This window comes from Myodes glareolus, chromosome 18 (assembly GCF_982192425.1).
Source record: "Myodes glareolus chromosome 18, mMyoGla1.1, whole genome shotgun sequence".
NCBI lineage: Eukaryota > Metazoa > Chordata > Mammalia > Rodentia > Cricetidae > Myodes > Myodes glareolus.
In genome coordinates this window covers 39,243,760-39,262,428 of record NC_142043.1, presented here as the reverse complement: position 1 = coordinate 39,262,428, position 18,669 = coordinate 39,243,760, and the positions used below count along the sequence as shown (strand labels likewise).

General features: G+C 45.0%; 1 protein-coding gene across 1 annotated transcript in view; it reads right to left on the bottom strand.

The window, feature by feature from the left end:
* Slc9a2 (solute carrier family 9 member A2) overlaps nucleotides 1–17,576 on the bottom strand; it is an 88,542-nt gene extending 70,966 nt beyond the window's left edge. Inside the window, exon 1 of the mRNA XM_087898108.1 lies at nucleotides 17,213–17,576. Within this exon, the coding sequence (XP_087754234.1) occupies nucleotides 17,213–17,507 (295 nt within the window). The 5' untranslated portion in view covers nucleotides 17,508–17,576. The remainder of the gene's footprint in view (nucleotides 1–17,212) is intronic.
* Nucleotides 17,577–18,669: the final 1,093 nt, after the last annotated feature.

Here is an 18,669-nt window from a genome sequence, read left to right as displayed (position 1 = left end):
TGAGAACTGGCTGCATTGTGCCACACTGTAATTCCGCTCCAGGCAATAACAGCAGTGACCCTGGACACTTTGCAAAAGTTTCTGTACCTATCCCTCTCTGGGTGTGAAATGCGCACCTCTTTAAGTGGAGAGGAGTCACCCACGGATGCCAGGGAAATTTCTCATCTAGCCAGGTGGGAAATGAGATCCCTGCTGTTAAAACACAGAGTGTTGCCTTGGACATGTTCAGTATTCTGCCTTAGAAAAGTCTCCGTCTCGTGTTTTCACGGTCTCATGTTTCAAGTTGAGGTCACTCAACTTGCGGGGAACCTGTCGAGACATTTTTATAACCTCTAAGGCTCTCCTTGTGGGTTAGACACCCCATAGTGTATTTTGCCTCCCTGTTCCCTACTCCATACAGGTTAGAAATACCATTTAGCAAAGTCACTGATGAAGGGACGGTTCAATATGAAGAGACTCTTCCCAGGTGACGCTTCATTGCGCAAGCATTACTCAGGTGGACTTAGAGTTCAGATGTCCGCAAGTTCCAGTGACTCTTTCTGAATAAGCCCTTTGCACAGTTAAGGGAAGAGGCATGGTGCTGGACTGGCAGGGATAAGGGCTTGGGTGTGCTTTAACCTGTGTTTCAATCCTTCCGTGCAAGCCAACAGTCTAAAGTAATTTTCGCTCTATTGCCCTGGGGTAGAGGCTAAATCCTAGGCTTTGTCTTAGTTTCAGCCCGTGTGTTTAGTAAATGATTGATACCGATTTGGGTTTCGCTGTTTGTGTCCTGCTGTCCTTAAAAGTTATACGAGTTTTTCCGAGGAGGTCTCCCCACCCTTGCCACCACCTTGGGTGGGAACTTTATTTTACGGTTGAATTTTATCCCTTCAGGAGGCTGGCTGCTAAACAGAGTGGCGAGTTACTTAAAATAAGCAGATGGGAGTATAGGAAAGGAATCCACAATTGCCGGTAATTGCCGTCTAATTTCACTTTTCAATTAAGTGGTTGCAAAATCTCTAAAGCAGCCACCACTTATTTACAGGACAGAGGAAATATTTGCACTCTAGGGAGTCCTGCGGAGCTCACGGAGTGGAATCTGGTGGTTTGAATGAGAATTGCCCCCAAAGACCCACTCATATGGGAATTCTTGGTCTTTTGTTGGTAGAACTGTTTGGGATTGACTAGGAGGTGTGGTAGTCTTACTGGAGAAGGTGTGTGCCTGAGGGAAGACTTTAGGGTTTAAAAAGCTTGTGTCATTCCAGTTAGCTCTCTCCATCTCTGTCTCTGCCTCTTTGTCTCTGTTTCTCTCTCTCTCTCTCTCTCTCTCTCTCTCTCTCTCTCTCTCTCTCTCTCTCTCTCTGCCTAGTGATTGTTATCTCAACACGTAAGCTCTCAGTTACTGCTCCATGGCAGCCATGTCTACCTGCAACCATGAGTCCCCCCTACATGATGGTCATGAACTCACACCCTGAAACTGTAAGGAAGTCCTACCATTAAACGTTTTCTTTTGTAAGTTGCCTTGGTCATGGTATTTCTTCACAATAATGGGAAAGTAACTAATACATAGGCTAAGCTAAGAAACTGCTCCATGTGGGAAGTTCCTCTGTTTTGTAAACTGTTTACCATCTTACCCTTTCATCTGCTTTACCTCCTCCCTGTTTCTGATTACTTGGGTGGCGGTCTGCACACCTAGGGGCCTTCCCATTTGCCTGCAGCTGCAGACTACAGGGTCTCCCAGGAGTGCCGAGGTGAACACAAGCGTCTTCAGACCCGACGGAGGATCTCAAGGTTCAACTTTCATCACAGTTATTATTCTTCATTAAATTAATAGCCAAACCCATTGATTCACTTGATGGACAATCAGAAAACTGGAGTTTTACCAATTTTATATATTTGTACTGAGATCCAGGAACTATCATGGTCTGGTGCTTGATGGGCCTCGACATAAGAGCCTGAAGCATTCACGTCATCACCACAGGGGAAATGAAGTCCTTAACAGCAAAGATCACATATCCTATTCGCCAAATCTCTAGTAAGATGATCAATATTAGTCTTCTGCTGCCACTTTAAGAACCACGCCCACCCCAGCCACTTTTGGACCTCCCCCCCCAGCCATCTTCTCTCTCTCTCTGGTGTTTGTGTGTGTGTGTGTGTGTGTGTGTGTACGTGTGTCTTTGTTTTCTCTCTGTTTTCTCTTCTTTAAGCAATAAATGTCTCCCTCTTCTTTAAATACTACTATGTCCTATGAGCCTTTTATCTGCCTTAACCGCCCGCCTGACTCCCCCGGCCGCATGGCGCTGCAGGGACTCACGGCCATCCTTGCCGGACTCCACAAGCCGCCTGGGATATCCCATCATCATATTCTTTTTAAAACAACAAAAATCAACAGTCATGGATAGCCTTTGAGCAGTGGTTCTCAACCTGTGGGTCACGACCCCTCTAGCAAATCTCTATCTCCCCCCAGATTTTTACATTACATTACGATTCATCACAGTAGCAACATTATATTTATGAAGTAACAACAAAGATAGTTTTATGGTTGAGGGGGTCACCAAAATATGAGAGAACTGTACCAAAGGGTTGAGAAGTGTTGGGAAGCGTTAGGAAGGTTGAGAACCACTGCCTTAGACTTTGTACATGAATGAGTATCAACAGGAACACAACGCAAGATAAGAGAAAGATTCTCCTGAGGAACAAAGCAGATTGCAGTGCTGAAATAACTGAAACAATGAAGGAAGTTCTGGTTTTAACTGTACACATTGTAGCGAGACAAAACAAGAGGCCTGCGTCCTAGGACTTGTGTGCTGAGCCTCTGTGGAGGCGATGGACAGCAGCTCACTCACACACAAATGACCAGCCAAGGGGTGCCATAGGCTGAGAAAACAGTCAGCCTGGACAGTATAGTACAGACACCTAGGGCCAGAGCTGTTTCACACAGACAGGAAGTTTCCTGGTTTCTTGGAAAGCTCTGAGTCCCCGGAACAGCCATGGGCATCATCTTTCCAGACCGTTTGAAACAGAGTTAGGAAAGACGGATGCTGTTTTGCTACGGACGTAGCCCAGGGCTGACACTAACAATGCCTTCTTGCCCTCTGTGAAGACCAGGAGTGAAAATCAGAAAGCTGAATTCACTGCTGCACAATGGCCATCACGTCTCCTGGAAATCGAGGCAGAGGGATCAGGAGTTCTATGCCATTCCAGGATACAAGACCCCGTCTCAGAAAATCGTAAAAGCTAAGCCTTTCTACCCCTCTCTGAGGCCTTAGAGGCAGCTAAAGGTTGCGACATGGGGATAAGTCAGATTGTGTAGCTATTGGTAAGTTTTACTTCCTAGGGGGATAGCCCTCCACTAACGTCCATCTGTGTAGCCCCATTGTATGCAGTGGGGCGCACACCCTGGGAAGAAGGAGTTCAGCAGGAATGTGGAAAGGATAAGAAAGGACAGTTGGAAATATATACATATATAGATATATATGTATTATCATTACCAATGTAATAAATCTATATAGTATATTTTATATATTTTATTATAATGCATATTTTAACATCATTTTCTATAGTATACATTACATCTTACATGATAGGTAATGTGTTGATGTATAATATATATTTATGTATTATGTTAATATACTCTATTTTGTGAATTATATGTATTGTGGTATATGGTGTACTTCACTGACTGTGTATAATTGACTTATCCATAAATACACATGACCACCCTGGGCTGCCAGGGAAGTGTTGCCGAGACAGCTTGCTGCCACGGGGAAGGGCACACTTTGCCTGCAAGAGGCCCCACATGCAGGGCCTGGTTTGGCCTCCACCTATTATGCCTGGAGGCTCAGCCTTCAGTTTCCAAGGAGGAACCAGTGACAACAATGGGCGTGCATTGCCTTTCTTTTCCATGGCAAACTAAGCCAAAGCCGACGGACTATTTTCTTTATTTTCACTTCTGAAACGTTGGAAGCTGAAATGTGTATGACTTGGACAGAAGCCTATTTATAACCCCAGCAGCAGGAGGCCAGAACATCTAAATAACCGAACAACTTGCCGCGGAACAAATGGACAAAACAGACTTTTCCAGGGTGCTATTATGCTTTGGGAAGGGAGGTGGCTATCTGCTCTCATTGGGGTTAGCCACATTGCTGAGGTCTTTAAGGCCGCAAGTTTGGAGTGTGGTGACCCTGTCCTCGGGGATAGCTGAACGAAGAAGCTGTCATTATCAGTATCTCAGGTTGCTGGTGAAATAACAGAGGTGAGTGAGGGCAGCCACGTGACCTCGGATTCACGGCTAGTTAATGGCAGGGCTGGGATTCTGGGAAGCAGAGCTTAGGTGACCGACCACTCAAGTATGTTCAAGAATAGAATACACATTATAAGCAAGTGGAAAGGCTGAGATATTTGAGAGTGAAAGAGCAAATAAATAATAAATGTGCCAGGAGAACACACTTAAGCCACAGGTGTCATACAGGGTGTTTTGTTACCTTAATTACGGTACAACGAAAGTGCGGAGAAACAAAAAGCTTTTCTAGTTATTTTTCACCTACTTAATGGTTACTTATCGAATCCTAGCTCTGTATCAGATACAGTTCCAGACAATGGGTCGAATAAACATAGATCCTTCCTTCACAAAGACCACACTTAAGGCATGTCACTTGTGCGTGGTTAGGTCCCCAAAGGTGCATGATGATCTGCCGTTAAGTCTGAATGTATGCAACGATGAAAAAGAATATTTAGAATTTTTCACGTGTCAATATCAATTAGAATTGATATTTAGTAGCCCATGCTTCTCTCGCCTATGGCTCCTTAACATATTAAATATGTCCAATATCCATGGGGCATATTCTAAGATCCTCAGTAGATGTCTGAAACCAGAACTGATACGAAAGCCTGTATGTGTACTATGTTTTGCACAGACATTGATACCAATGAGAAATTTGAGCTTGTAAGTTAGACACAGTATGAGTTTAGCAACAATTCCTACTGATTAACAAAATAGCTCCAGCAACTTAGCATAATAGTTAGGTTGCTGCAATTATTCTCTCTTGAACGCTCTTTTATTAAGACTTATTTTTATTCTTAATTATATGTGGTGTGTGTGTGTGTGTGTGTGTGTGTGTGTGTGTGTTTGGATATGTGCTTGTGAGTGCTGATACCTCAGGGAACTGGGGTTACAGGTGGTTGTGAGCCTCCTGACTTGGATGCTGAGAACAGAACCTGGGCCTACCTACGTAAGAATAGTAAGTGTTCTTAACCACTGAACCATCTCCTCGACACTGATTATTATCTCGAGGAAGAAATAAGACCATTGAAATTAATGGAATGATTCATTCCTGACCAGGAGTGAACACAGCTAAATATTATCATGGGATGTAAATCACAGATCAGGGAGGATTACTGTATCTCAAAGCATAAGGACTCTACCTTCCCACACAACCACCACAACAAAACAAGGCTCCTCCAACACTCGGGAATGCCAGATCACGTTCCAGTTTTGATGCTGCTGCTGGATTCTGTCTCCTTGCTCTTTCCATCGCACCCAACTTAGAGCGGTTGCTAGGGAACCGTATTGCTAGCGGCTCTAGGCCGCAAGCCGCTTCTGTGGATTATTTCAGTTGGTTCTCGCAACGACCCTCTGAAGGGCGCAGATGGAATGACCGCTGTGACCTGATTTTCCCATGGCGGTTGAGCCTGGACAAAAGACACAAGAAGGGTCAAGTAGGAGACTCAAGGACACTTCTTTGTGTCCGAGGAAAGAATGAGTAGATCGGGTCCCACAGGGCACTCTGGAGACCACAGGTGGGCTTGTGACACGGCTGACCTTCACAGTTTCTGGACATTGGTTCTAGAATCCCCCTCAGGTAACAAAGTCTCTTACATAGATCGGTGTCATATTTACAGGTCACCTAGGCACATGCTTCCTGCACACTTTAAGTCACACATGAACAATGCAAATGCTATTTAAATAGCTAGATTATAGTGTGATAATAACAAGAAAAAAATCCATTCCTTATCCAAGTGCTTGGTATAGAGATCCAGTGTGTCACCAATGTTTCTGATTCTTTATTGGTCGAATGCCCAGAAGCAGCCCCCACTGACAAGAGGACTACCTGGAATTCAATATGCTTTTGCTTCCAGGAAGTGATGAGGTACCACCACACAGAGATGAAGAACTATCTGTGACCCCAGGTCAACCACTTGCCAGTTGGGCTGTCTGGCACAAAGTAGTTAAGCTCCTTTGACCTCACGTTTTCTTCTGTGCTTTGAAATATGGGATGACATTCTTGTATCACTATGAGAAGTAAGCAACGTGGTGAGCATTTAAGGAAGCATGTAGCCAAGTAGCTGGCGGGACGACGCTGTGTCCTTCTTAGCTATTATTATCTTACGAAAGAAACTGTGAGAGTCTTACCCTTGGCTCCCCTGTGACGGGGCAAGAGAAGACAATGCTGGTCTCATGACAGTGCTCAGGTTTCCAGGCTGGGATCCTGGGAAACAAGTTCAGGAGCTGGGAGTAGCAGTGACTGAGACACAGAAGTATGGAGGTAGGGCTATTTCACTGTCCCGTGGTCGCCTGAGACACTTGACATGAATAAGTAACTCTTGGCAGGGCTTGATGCTACACAGCTATAATTCCGACACTCTGGAGGCAGAGTTAGGAGGAATGGGATTTCTTTTGTCTCTCTAGAAAATTCAAGGACAACCTGAGCTACATGACACTCAAAAGGCAAAAGCAGCATCCAAAGAAAACCTTCACACATCTCTAAAGGGCTTCTCTGCAAAGATCAAACCCAGGTTCTTTAATGCTGGACATACATAAATAATCCAATAAGTACAGAATAAGTATCTACCAACAAGCTGCACACCGCTAAGCCTTCAGGATAAGTGTCTAAATCCAACTGTGTGCTTCATTACTTTTCTCTCTTTCCCATGTAAGCTTTTATACGCCAAAACGGAGAAATCATGTGGCATTTGTCGGTCAAGCACGGAATCACTCACCCGGAGAGCTTGAAGAGAATGACCGTGTCTGTCTGCAGAATGAGTGGAAAGGTGGAAGAAGATAAAGACATTTCCAAACAGGGAATGAACTTTATACAACAAGGCAAGAAAGCCCATGAAGGGTGACGAACAATGTATGGAATTATTGCAGAAAGCACCTCGGTTATGATTCACGACTTTAACAAGACATAATTGCAAGCAAGTAGCCTGTAATTGAGCAGGCGTCCTTCACAGTGACAACCCACCCAAGTCCACAGGACACTTTCAGATAATAGACACACGCTTCTCCTACCCACCCATGTCCACACAACACTTTAAGATAATAAACACACACTTCTCTTGGCTTCCGGTTTTTAATTTTGGTTTGTTTGTTTTCTTTGTTAAAAGGGAAATAGGGGCTGTCTCCCACTCTTTTCCTGCCTTTTGGAACCCTAGTCCCGATACTGGGCCGCCTTGCCCAGCCAAAATACATGGGGAGGTGCTTAGTCTTACTGTAACTTGATATGCCATGATACCCATGGGAGACCTGGTCTTTCCTAAGCAGAAAGGGAGGAGGAGGGGATTGGAGCGTGGGAACAGAGGGGGGTAGGGAAGGTGCTGGAAGAGAGGAGAAAGGAGAAACATAAATTTATATATACAAAAAAAAAAAGCGAAAGCTGTGTTGCAGAGCATTTTCTCGCATTGTCCATATAGACATATGAAGCGTACAATGGAACTGATATACGGCCCCACTTCAGCTGGTCCTGACTTCAACTAATCAAGTGGGAAGCCCGAGGAGGTGAAGACTCACCAGAGGTCTCAGGTTATAATGGAATATAGAACTGGATCACCCTATCTCTCAGGTATTTCAGGGCTTATTTTTCTCCCACACTTCTTCAGTTCCTGCCTGAGCTAGGACTCTCCTGCACAAGCAAGAGAATAAAATGATAAAGCAATGTCAGCATTACTACGCTTGCTCAGCCCAATATTTTTTTTTTTAAATGATGAGAGTACGGTTGTTTTTTCTTTTTCTTGCATGTGAGAAGCCATCACACTCTAGCCGTAAACTTTAAACAATGCATGAAAATCTTTCTGTAGAGGAAAATGACTCAGGGGGCTGAGGACACTTGCAGCCCCGAGATGCAAATCTAATAGCCTGTGTTTAAAACCTGGAACTCACTTAAAGGTGGACAGAGAGAAGAGACTCACAAAGTCAGTCTCTGAACCTCACATATGTACCATGCACCTTTACATAACACATACAGAATACACACACACACACATTAATGAATCGTCTTGTTGCATTTTAAATGCGTTTCTTTTAAAAGCCTCATACAAACTATCACCACAGTATTAAACAATATGGATGTAAATATAGCTTCCTCTAAGTACAAATTATAATACTAATGCCTAGTGTCCTACATCAACTTAGAAGACTATGTCTAAAAGACCAGAAATAAGGAAAGAAACCAAAGCAAGAAGCCTCAGTGGGTGTTTGGGCCACAGTGAGCCAAGGGAACTCCAGACAGAGCTGGATGGAGGAGTGGTCCCTGCATAAATTCCCAACTCTAAAGAACTGCTTTGCCCTAAATAAATAAATAAATAAATAGGAGAAGAGGGAAAGATGCCTCTAACCAGAGAAAAAGGGAAGGAAGCTGGACAATTCTATCTGGCTCCAGGCCGGGAAGAAGCTCACCTGGGATCGAAATAGAGTTCCAGGTCCTCATCACAAAACGCTCAATTCATACAGGAAAGCCAAGTTGTGAAAATAAACGCATCCCTGACACAAACCACTAAGAGACATCTTATAAGAACAGATTTATAAGTTCCGCAGACTCAGCCAGATCAGTGTCCCTTAGTGAAACTAAGCTCACAGGACAACAAAGCAGTCTATGCAAGATATTAATATCTAAAAGGAAAAGAGTTAATGTAACAATTTACAACCCAAAGATAGAAAAAATATGAATGGTGGTGGGAACTATAAAATGACTAAAGGAAGAATGAAAATTAAGTAATTGCTAAAAATAAATATAATTAAGTTAAACAGCATGAATATAAGGCAGATAGACTTGAAATGGGCACAAAGGGTGAAATGAGAATGCAATTAAGACTAAAAGTCTAATGGGTTGGCTGACTACAAATTAGAAGCATGTTGTGGGCAGTATGGTAAATCGGAAACAGAAAGGTTTGGGGAAAGCAAAAATAAGTAACAGAGAATGGAAAAGAGAAATCAATTAAGAAAAAGCCATGTAACAAATACTATGGAAGAAAAATTGCATAAAGATTTCTAGACACGTTGAAACAGGAGCCAAATATCAGAAATAACCGGAGACAAAAATCATCATCATCAAAAAAAAACCAACAACAACAACAAAAAACAACAACAAAAAAACGAAATGCAACCAGGGTTGGGAGGTGCAGGGGAGACAAATTAATTCCAAAAGGCTATGGGGAGTTCACAAAATGGCCATTAGTTAAAAAAAAAAAAAAAAAGAGGGCAGGAAGCAATGACATCATAGCTTCTCATTAGAATAACTCCACGCCCTATATTCAGTTTAATTTTCATTACAGAGTATAATCAAATTAATGACATTTTCTAAGGACTGGGATAGAACTCAGTGGCAGAGCACGTGTCTAGAAGGTATGAAGCCCCGAGTAAAACTCCTACCACCAAGAAAAAAAAATTGAACAAGGATAAAGACCAGGGCTGTCCCTGAAGTATCCCCTGAAGAAGGCATGTGTGGAGAAGGGGAACCATCTAGAAGGAAGAGCTAGAAGTAACCATAAAGAAAAAAAAATGATGAGCAGGTTTACAAATCTAAACAAACACTACGTAGAGTAAACCTTTCTGAAGCAATGTAAACTTTGAAATAAGCTTTTAAAACATAGAAAGCTGAAGCATATTCGGGAACATGTTAATAACAACAATGAAAACAGTGAATGCTATGTTTGACAGAGGGGAAGTGAAAGGGAAGGTAGAGGAGGGGAGGGAAGAGACAGGAATCAGATAAGTAAGAAAATGACTGTGGAGTCAAAATATTGGAAGCAAAGAAAACAAAGACACCAAGTAAAAGCATCGAATAAAATGAGCCCCAGCAAATCAATACAATTAATAGAGTAATGTCCTTTTTTTTAAGCTGCAGAGATTTCAAATTTTAAAGACAGAAAATCCAGTTATATGTACTTTAATGAGACACATCTAAATAGAAATGACGTAGCGAATGTTCCACGAAGATGTAGGGGAAGGTGTATCTGAGAGATACTGCTGTGCCAACACCTACGAGAGAAAAGGGATGTGCCAACCCAGTTCTATTTTGAGTAACAACAATCATACAAAAACGTCAAATTTGAGCCACAAGGAAAGCTGTAAAGGAAGGACCAAGATGTAACAATACTGAATCAATATACACCTAAGAACACAAGCTCAAAATAGATAAAAGACAAGTTGACAAAATATGGTAGGTTTTTGTACAGGCCAGAAACGGATAAGCCAGAAGAGTCCAATGATTATTAGAAACTTGCTCTGTGACTGTCTGACAGTATGCATACATGCCTGTGGGTGTGGACAACACGTGACACTAAATACTTTTACCGTCTTTTCATGGAGAAAACCCTGATATTAAAACAGCCTCACATGAGTCCACACAGAACATAACAACTGAGACTAAAATAAGATCATCAGCATACTTTTCTGAACAAAATGCAATCAATACTGTGTAATTAAGAACAGATACATATATAAAACACAGCCCCTGGGCTGGAGAGATGGCGCAGGAGCTAGGAGCCCCTGTGGCCCTCTAAGGGAACCTGGATTTGATCCCTAGCATCCACACAGTGAGTCACAACCACCTATGCCAGCAGACCCAGTGCCCTCCTCTGACCTCCACACGCACCAAGCACTCACGCGGTACATACACATACAGGCAGACAAAATATTGACACATTAAATAAAACTAATAAACCTAAGATAAACAAAATAAATCTTAAAATAAAACAGTCTCAATATGTTTATCAATATGGTTTTTTCTTCAGTTTTTTTTGGGGGGGTGGAACTCACTCTGTAGACCAGGTTGACCTTGAACTCACAGAGATTGGCCTGCCTCTGCCTCCCACGTGCTGGGATTAAAGGCGAGTGCCACCACCACATGGCTCAATATGATTTTTTTTTTTAAGACAGGAAAATGAGTGAGAGGTAAAATCTGAATATTTTAACAAACCTGAAATAGTACAGAAAGGCTCTTTCTCTTAGAATGCATATTGCCACCATGCTAGAAAACAGCCTTTCGAGTCATGACTGCATAGTTAGAGAGATTCACATTAAATAACTCTACTTTACTATATAAGGTATTTCTTTGACTCTGGAGGCTGGGCATGCTGTGATATGATCCATCAACTGGGTTTTGTCGTTTTGTACCTACTTCTCCTTTTTGAAAACCCACGATTTCTGACTTAGTAACAATAGTGTTATCATGTAATTTATCTGGGCACATTATTTCATTTATATAGTTTTCCTAGAATCTTTTGACTTTACTATTTATTGTAAATAAATTATTTTTATTACTTTACTATTTATTGTAAATAAATTATTTTTATTAACAATTACTATTAATTCATACAAACTTGAAGTACTGTGGATTGGTCCTTTTTGACTTAGTTTTAAAGGCACAGCATGTAATGAGTGCACTCACAGAGAGAATGATGAAGACAAAACGGACTGCTCAGAAGTTCCGATAACTGAGTAAAGTTCAGAAGTTATCCTACCCATTTTATTGCATCATTTTACCACAAATACATGTGAATTTGGGAGCTCAGATGGTCACAAAACACATGTATTTGATACGTATTTAGGACAACAGTAGTTGTGTTTCCCATTCTTAGTGGTTTTGTTGCGTTAGTTACCCTTGTGAGGTGAAAATTGGTATATTGTTGAAAGGTAAAGTTGGTGATCTAACCTTTCAGTTTAATAACTAAATAAATACGCCAAAGAAAGTAGGAGCAAGAAAGCCACAAAATTATGAGCAAAAGCTGTAAAATTCTAAACCAACAAGGAAGAATGACTTTTTTTTAAATACAAGAGAGAAAATAGCTAACTTTGGTCAAGATGGAGAAAGGCATGAATAAAAGTATTAGGAATAAAACAAGCACAAGAATGCAGATGGAGATCTTTAGGATCTCTGAAAAAATTTCATTCAGGAAATGTAAAATGTCAAGTGACATAAAAAAATAAATGACCAAAACTGACTCAAAGAGACAAAGATAAACCAAATTGCATATAAATTAACTGAATCATCATCCAAAATCTATCCCTGTAGCAGAACCATCAAATTCACTTAATTTTACAGGTGAGTTTTTACAGACCAGAAAGAAAACGTGTGTGGGGGTGGGGTATTATACTTAGGGCTTCACAAGAACTAGGTGCCACACTAATGGTAAATAAAGTTATCCTTGTTAAAGTTGAGCAAAAAATAAGACTTTTTTTCAATTGACAAAAGCAAACAAACAAGCAAAAAACTGTACTTATTTTTTAAAATAAACAGTGTTGCTATGTAGTCCTGACACCATTCTTGATGGTGCCTGAGTTTGTTTTTAGAAAGAAATGAAAAGGTTGCCGCATTCCCTTTTCAGACCTAAACCATATGGGCAACCTTGAACATAGATGGTGCTTCCATGAGAGAGGAGGCTGAATTGGTCTTCTGGCTTTATTAGGTCAGAGCACCTGCCAGCAGACATATGGTATGCACAACATGAGATGCAAAGACCACAAAATTCACCCCAGCCACCCCCAGATGGTGCCTAAGCTTCAGACAAACTAGACTAAGAATAAGGCAAGTGCATGGAGACCTATTTTTTCAGCGATAAAAATCTCTGGATTTCAGAAAGCTACACAACTTTTGAATCTCATATTTTAAACTCAACCTGGAACCCAGAACAGACACCTTCATTGACCAAATGTTTGCCTTTCCCTCAAAATAGTAATAATAATAACAACAACAGTAGTGATAATAATAATAACTCTTTTCCCCAAGTAATAGGGTGAAGTAGAAAACACTGTCCCTAAGCCCAAGTTGTCGGGCCAAGAAAATAAGAAAGGCAAAGATAACATGGGATCAGGTAGGAAAAGCAAGTAGACCAACCCCTGCAAGACCCCTCTGCTGTAAAGGGGCACACAGGAATCCCAGAAAAAAGAAGGGAATTCCGTTACTGTAAAGATGAGACCCAGTGCTCTCTCCCTAAACCACAAGCTGAAGTAGATCATACAGCCATGTTCACTCAGGTTAGAGCAAGCACAGCCCCCAGTGGCCTAGCTCATGAGGAGAGAAAGCTAAGCAGACAGCTGGAAAGCACACCAAGAAACTGTGCTTGGCTTCTTCCTCATATCGCCAGCCTAGAGCTCTAGCCCTGCCTACAAGATTCAGCAGGCACAGTGTGGGGGTTTTACTGCACAGAGAAAAAAAAATCAATGTTTCCAGAATGACACGCACAGCGATGCTGATAAGAATGTGCACACGCGAGGACCTAGAGAAAAGGCAAGGAAGCGCTTCATCCCGGGTTGGGCTAAACCCACTGTGCTCTTTCATTCCTTCCGTTAAACTGCTTCGCATATACGAAGCATCACTGGATCCAGCATGAAGCTCGGAGGAAATTTTAGAGCTACATCCTCAGCCAAACAATTAGGAAGTTGATGTTTTTCCCCAAATAACCAAACAAAGCAATGAGAAGATAAGTTGAATTATACTTTTTACAAAAAAAAAAATCAAAACAAGTGAGAGTACTTTCTGACTTGACCTGGAAATCCTGATGTGAGCCCAACCTGTTTATCTTTGTTTAGATTGATCACTGGTAATGGCTCTCCCTGTTCTCTGTAGCAGGTAAGTTCTGGCACACCAGGTACTTGCATTGAAATGCTCCAAATAGAAACTCCAGTTTCTGTTGGGAGCTGTGAACCCCCAGATCCTGAATCTCCCGTAAACAACGTGTTATGCTTGCAGCTGCTCTGAGTGCAAGACCCTCAGGAGTTCCTGATGGAAGGGGCATGGTTTCTGGTGGGTTTGGCTGGGGTGTGGCTATCAGTTAAGGTTACCTATATAAGCTGCCCCTGGACACAATAAAGGGGACATTCCTGTTTCAAGGATGACCCGTGTCTCTGTGTGTCTTTGTGTGTTTAAATCTCCAGGCCCTTGCCCGGCTCGCGAATGGTCCTGTAGTGCAGGCGCCACAATACAGGAGTAGTGCCATACTGTCATGTAGGACAGGCGGATGGTACAAGTTTCTATACGAGTTGGCATTTGTGTTGCCTCATACTGTCATATCCCCGTGTGCGCTGGACTCGACATCTTGCCCAAATATGAGCCACTCAGGCCATGTAAGTTACGCTCCCCCCACCACAACGTGTGCACAGACAGAAGTTTTTCAAACGTGAAAGCTAAAGTGGAGCCTCTTCTATGTTAAATAAACTTTATTATTTAAAAAAACCTGCAAATAAATTAAACTACCACAGACTAACACTAACCAAACCCAAACTTAGTTCACTTATATGCAGTTAGAATTGGCATTTGAAACTGCGGAGCTGCGAAAAAGCCACTGTCTTTCTAGTTCTAGTTCCGCCAGGCATATTGATGTTTTGGGGATAGATAAATTATGAAGTATATTCTATACATAAGGTGTAAGCATTTAAACTCCACAGCTTATGCTTCAGAACTCCTTTTTCCAGCCTGTAAAAGTATTGTGTAGTACCAGAGCAGTCTTGCTTAAAGTCAAAGAGAGTTAAGAGTCGAGGGGAGGGATTCCGGAGAAACACTTGGGAGTAACTAGGAGGGAGACTTGAGTTCATCTGGGTATGTGTGTATCCCTCCAGAAGCAGCCAAAAAGACAAGAGAGGGCTGGGGTATAAAATGGGAAGAACGTAGCGAAAGAATCCAATCAACAGCTTTTATAACCCCAAAACCCCACTTCCTGTCCTGAGTCCGATTTCTTTCGCTCTACTTCAGGGTCAGCACCTGGCTACTTGGACGTCTCTCTGGGGAGGAGACACCAAGATGACCCCAGTGTCCAGAGAAGAACAGAGTTTAAGACAGACAAACGGATCGGAGAAGACAAGCATGATATATAACGACGGTGGTCAAAGCCAGCTCTGTGAAGTCAGGAATACTGGCACCTGAAAGAGAAGGGGAATTCCATCCGCTGAGCAAGAACACGTTGAACAGACGCATAAAGGTACCTTCAAACTTTGACTCACGCAAGCACAGATACTTTTTAACCAAATACCACACAATTAAGATGATGATGTCCATTAAGATGAGTAGAATAGCACAGCTGCGGGGGAGAAAGCTCCTAAAGGCCCACCCAAGAGAGCATGAGAAGGCCAGAAGCAGGGCGGCAGCGGACGACAACAGAAAAGCAACTGAAGGGCCAGGAACAGCCCAGCTGCCGTCGCTTCTCTCAGGACTCCACTCACTGTCACCACCTGTGTGCCTGCCTCACTGTCCCAACACCCAAGCAAGCCTCCAGGGAGGATCTGAAGATGAGACACCAGGCCCTCCTGGCTGGAACATGGTCTCTCCACCCATCGGCAAGGCTTCCTTATGGCTCCGCTCCCTTCCTCTCCAAAGCAGGGCCATCATATCTACCCAGGATGAAGGCTGCGAAAATGAGGGATAATGAACTTAAGTGCCCACTAGCGGCTGTTATTAGTGTAATTAATCTGATTAAAATAATCAGGAGTGAAGAACAGAAGAGGGTGTCAGAGGGGAAAAGCAGTAATGGAAGAGGGCACGAACGCACCCCTCCGGAGGCTCTGACTCAGGCGGAGGGAGGGGCCCAGAGGCAATCCACCTGCCTACATGGGGTACGACCAACTCTGTGGTTCGGCTTTGGTTTCCGCCTCTCTCGGGTGAGAGTGTTCGCACCCTATACAGGGCAGGGATGCTGCGAGGGATCTGTGAAGAGACCGCATCTCCGGCTATTATTAGAGGCCAGGAGCTTGTGTGACTGTTTGCTCGCTAGGCGAGTGCCCATTCCTTCGACCATCCCTCAGACGGAATTAAAACACTCAGGCAGCGAATCATGCTGGAGACAGACAGCAATTCCAGGCTGCGAAGTCATTACCTAGTACAGGACACCTTTGCTTACCACCACAATAAGCTAATAAGGGATTTAATCTAACCTGGGAAGTCGATTCCAGGCTTAGCTTGCAAGTACCATCCGGTAATCAGCCATCCCCACCACCTGCTTGGACCATCCCTTCTCCCTTCACACTTCATTTCTCTCTGGGCTCCTGTTTCTGGTGAACCAGCTCCCACTGACCAGACTCTGGTCATCCTTGAAAACACAGTCTGTATAGGTCTGGCCAGGATGTGATCCCTGCATCTCTCCATAGCCATACTGGATTTGCTATACCCCCTCTGTCCATGGAGCATTTCCTGTGTTGTAACCACTGGGGCTTCTTCTCACTTATCAATGAGTTCCCTAAACTGACGGGGACCTATGAAACACTGCATCCCGCAAGGCAAACGCCTAAAACATAGGAAACACTATGCTCTTTTAACCTTATAATTTTTGAACAGTACAGCAATGGTTAACAGACTTGAACACCGAGTAAAACTGTGAGCGAGTGGTTGTGATGGGTGAAGAGAACAGGGATGAGTAAACAGGGGCTGAGGTTTTTCACTTTCAACCTAAGAACTGGGGACGGTGGGGCAAGCAGGTTAATTATTTGTGAATATCTGATCTCACTGACTTCAGTTACCTCGAAAGGAAAGGCTTTCTAGAGAGTGACAGGTACAGAGAGAAAGAACAGGGCACCGGTATGCATTCAGGTGCCCACTGTCCCAGTCAGGGACATGGGGAGGGTCTGTGTCTGGCCAAGGTGCCCTCTCCCATCCAACATCTTGCCCAGTGCTAGCTCCCTCCTCTCTACTTGCAGATGATATCCGATTCACCCTGTCCACTGACTCCCTCAGCACACAGATGTTCCTCAATTTTCGCACTGAGCTGTCAAACATGAAGTTCCAAGCAGAAGTCAGCAGTGAGTCCCTATGCTATGAGCCCATCTTCCCCAGGCTTTCCAGGGCCAGTGTCGAATTAAGAACAGGAGACCTTTCAACCTGCAGAAAGAACCTAATCTCTCTGTTCAAGGCTGCCTCGGTGCAGGAGGTGGCCACTATCTGAGACCAACTACTTGCCTACTTGGCTGGTTACCCACCAGAAGCCCCAGCACGATCGTCCCCGCCCCCACCCACGGGTACAGCTCTCTTACCAATCTTGGCCAAGGAAGCCAGTAGGATCCACAGAGTGATCTCAAAAGGGATTTGCACGTGGGGGTAATCCAGGGTGAACACAGGCAACCGACTTTCCTCGAACGGTGTCGTTCCCGGGGCCACCACGTTGGCTGGGCTTGGCGGGTTGGAGCTGGCACCCCTGGCCCCGGGTGCGTCCAGCAGGGTCTCGGCCAGCGCACCCGCCGGCACTGCCACCTGCAGAAACAGTAGCAGCAGCAGCAGCAGCCGAGACGGTGGCGCCCGCACGCTGCGCAAGGTGCCCGTGGATCCCATGGGGTCGGCGACTCGGGACGCAGCAGAGACGCTGGTGTAGGGATCTGGGTGCCCTTAGCGCATCGCGCGGGGACACAGCACCACTAACTCAACGGGACAGCGAGAGAGTACCACGCCACTGCCGCCACCGGGCCGGGTCCCTGTAGCCGGCCAGCTCGTTCTTGGCTGTGAACTGCGAGCGGCCAGGAGTGGAACGCGCAGCGACAGGAGGCCACCGCGCGGTCCCTCGGCCGCGCTCAGCCGCCCTCCGCCGCCGGTCGCCCTCCCATGCCCGGCAGCTGTAGGCCCTGCCCGGGGCGGCCCGCGGGCGGGCGGGGACGGGGGCGGGGCGGGCGCGGCGCCCGGGCGGCGGGGCGGGAGGACGCGGGGACCCGGTGCGACAAGCACCTGCCTCAGCCCGCGGGCGACGCTGGGACCACGGTCGCGCTGCTCTCTAGCCGACTCCACGGGCCAAGACCCGATACCCCCGGGAGCCCGGGAGCTGTGGGTGCAATGGGTGCGCGGTGCGCACGGTGGCCCGAACTGTCCCCGCCCCGGAGGCAGCGTCGGCCGTCCATCAGGGCTGGGACCGACGCGACCCACGCGTCGCGCCCTGCCCCCTCCTCCGGTAGGCTCCTGCAAGGAGACACCCCGGGGCGCTGGCACGCGAGGAGGCGCCGCAGGCTCAGGCAGGGAGGCGACGTTGGGAGCGGCGGAACTGGGGAGCCTTTGCCACTGTCAGGCGCTGTAGAGACCCACTCACATAGCCCAGCCACTCGGGTCCTCAGAAAGATGAGAAGAGCTGCGATTCGCACCCCTCGGGAGAAAAGCACATTGAGAACACAGCTTGTTCTCTGCGCATCAAAACTCTCAGTTCGGAACTCAGCGTTCCCACGCTCCCCCGGAACCCTTGTCTTTCCTCTTTTCCACTCATTGTAACAGTATGGACTCCACTTTTCTTCCCTCCCCCAGCTTTGGTGGCGGAGGGGAGGTGGGAGGAAACAATCTCTGTTTTTAGGCTTCGAGGTGAATCTGTCCGTGGGCATCAGAAACATAACTATTTCGTGGAAAACCAGTGATTTGCCTAGCTTAAATGGACTTGTTCGGATAATTACAGGACGGACTGCGGTTTGGAAAGCCCAAGGGAAGAGCGGGATTCTCCCAGAGCCAATTGGCCCTTCTC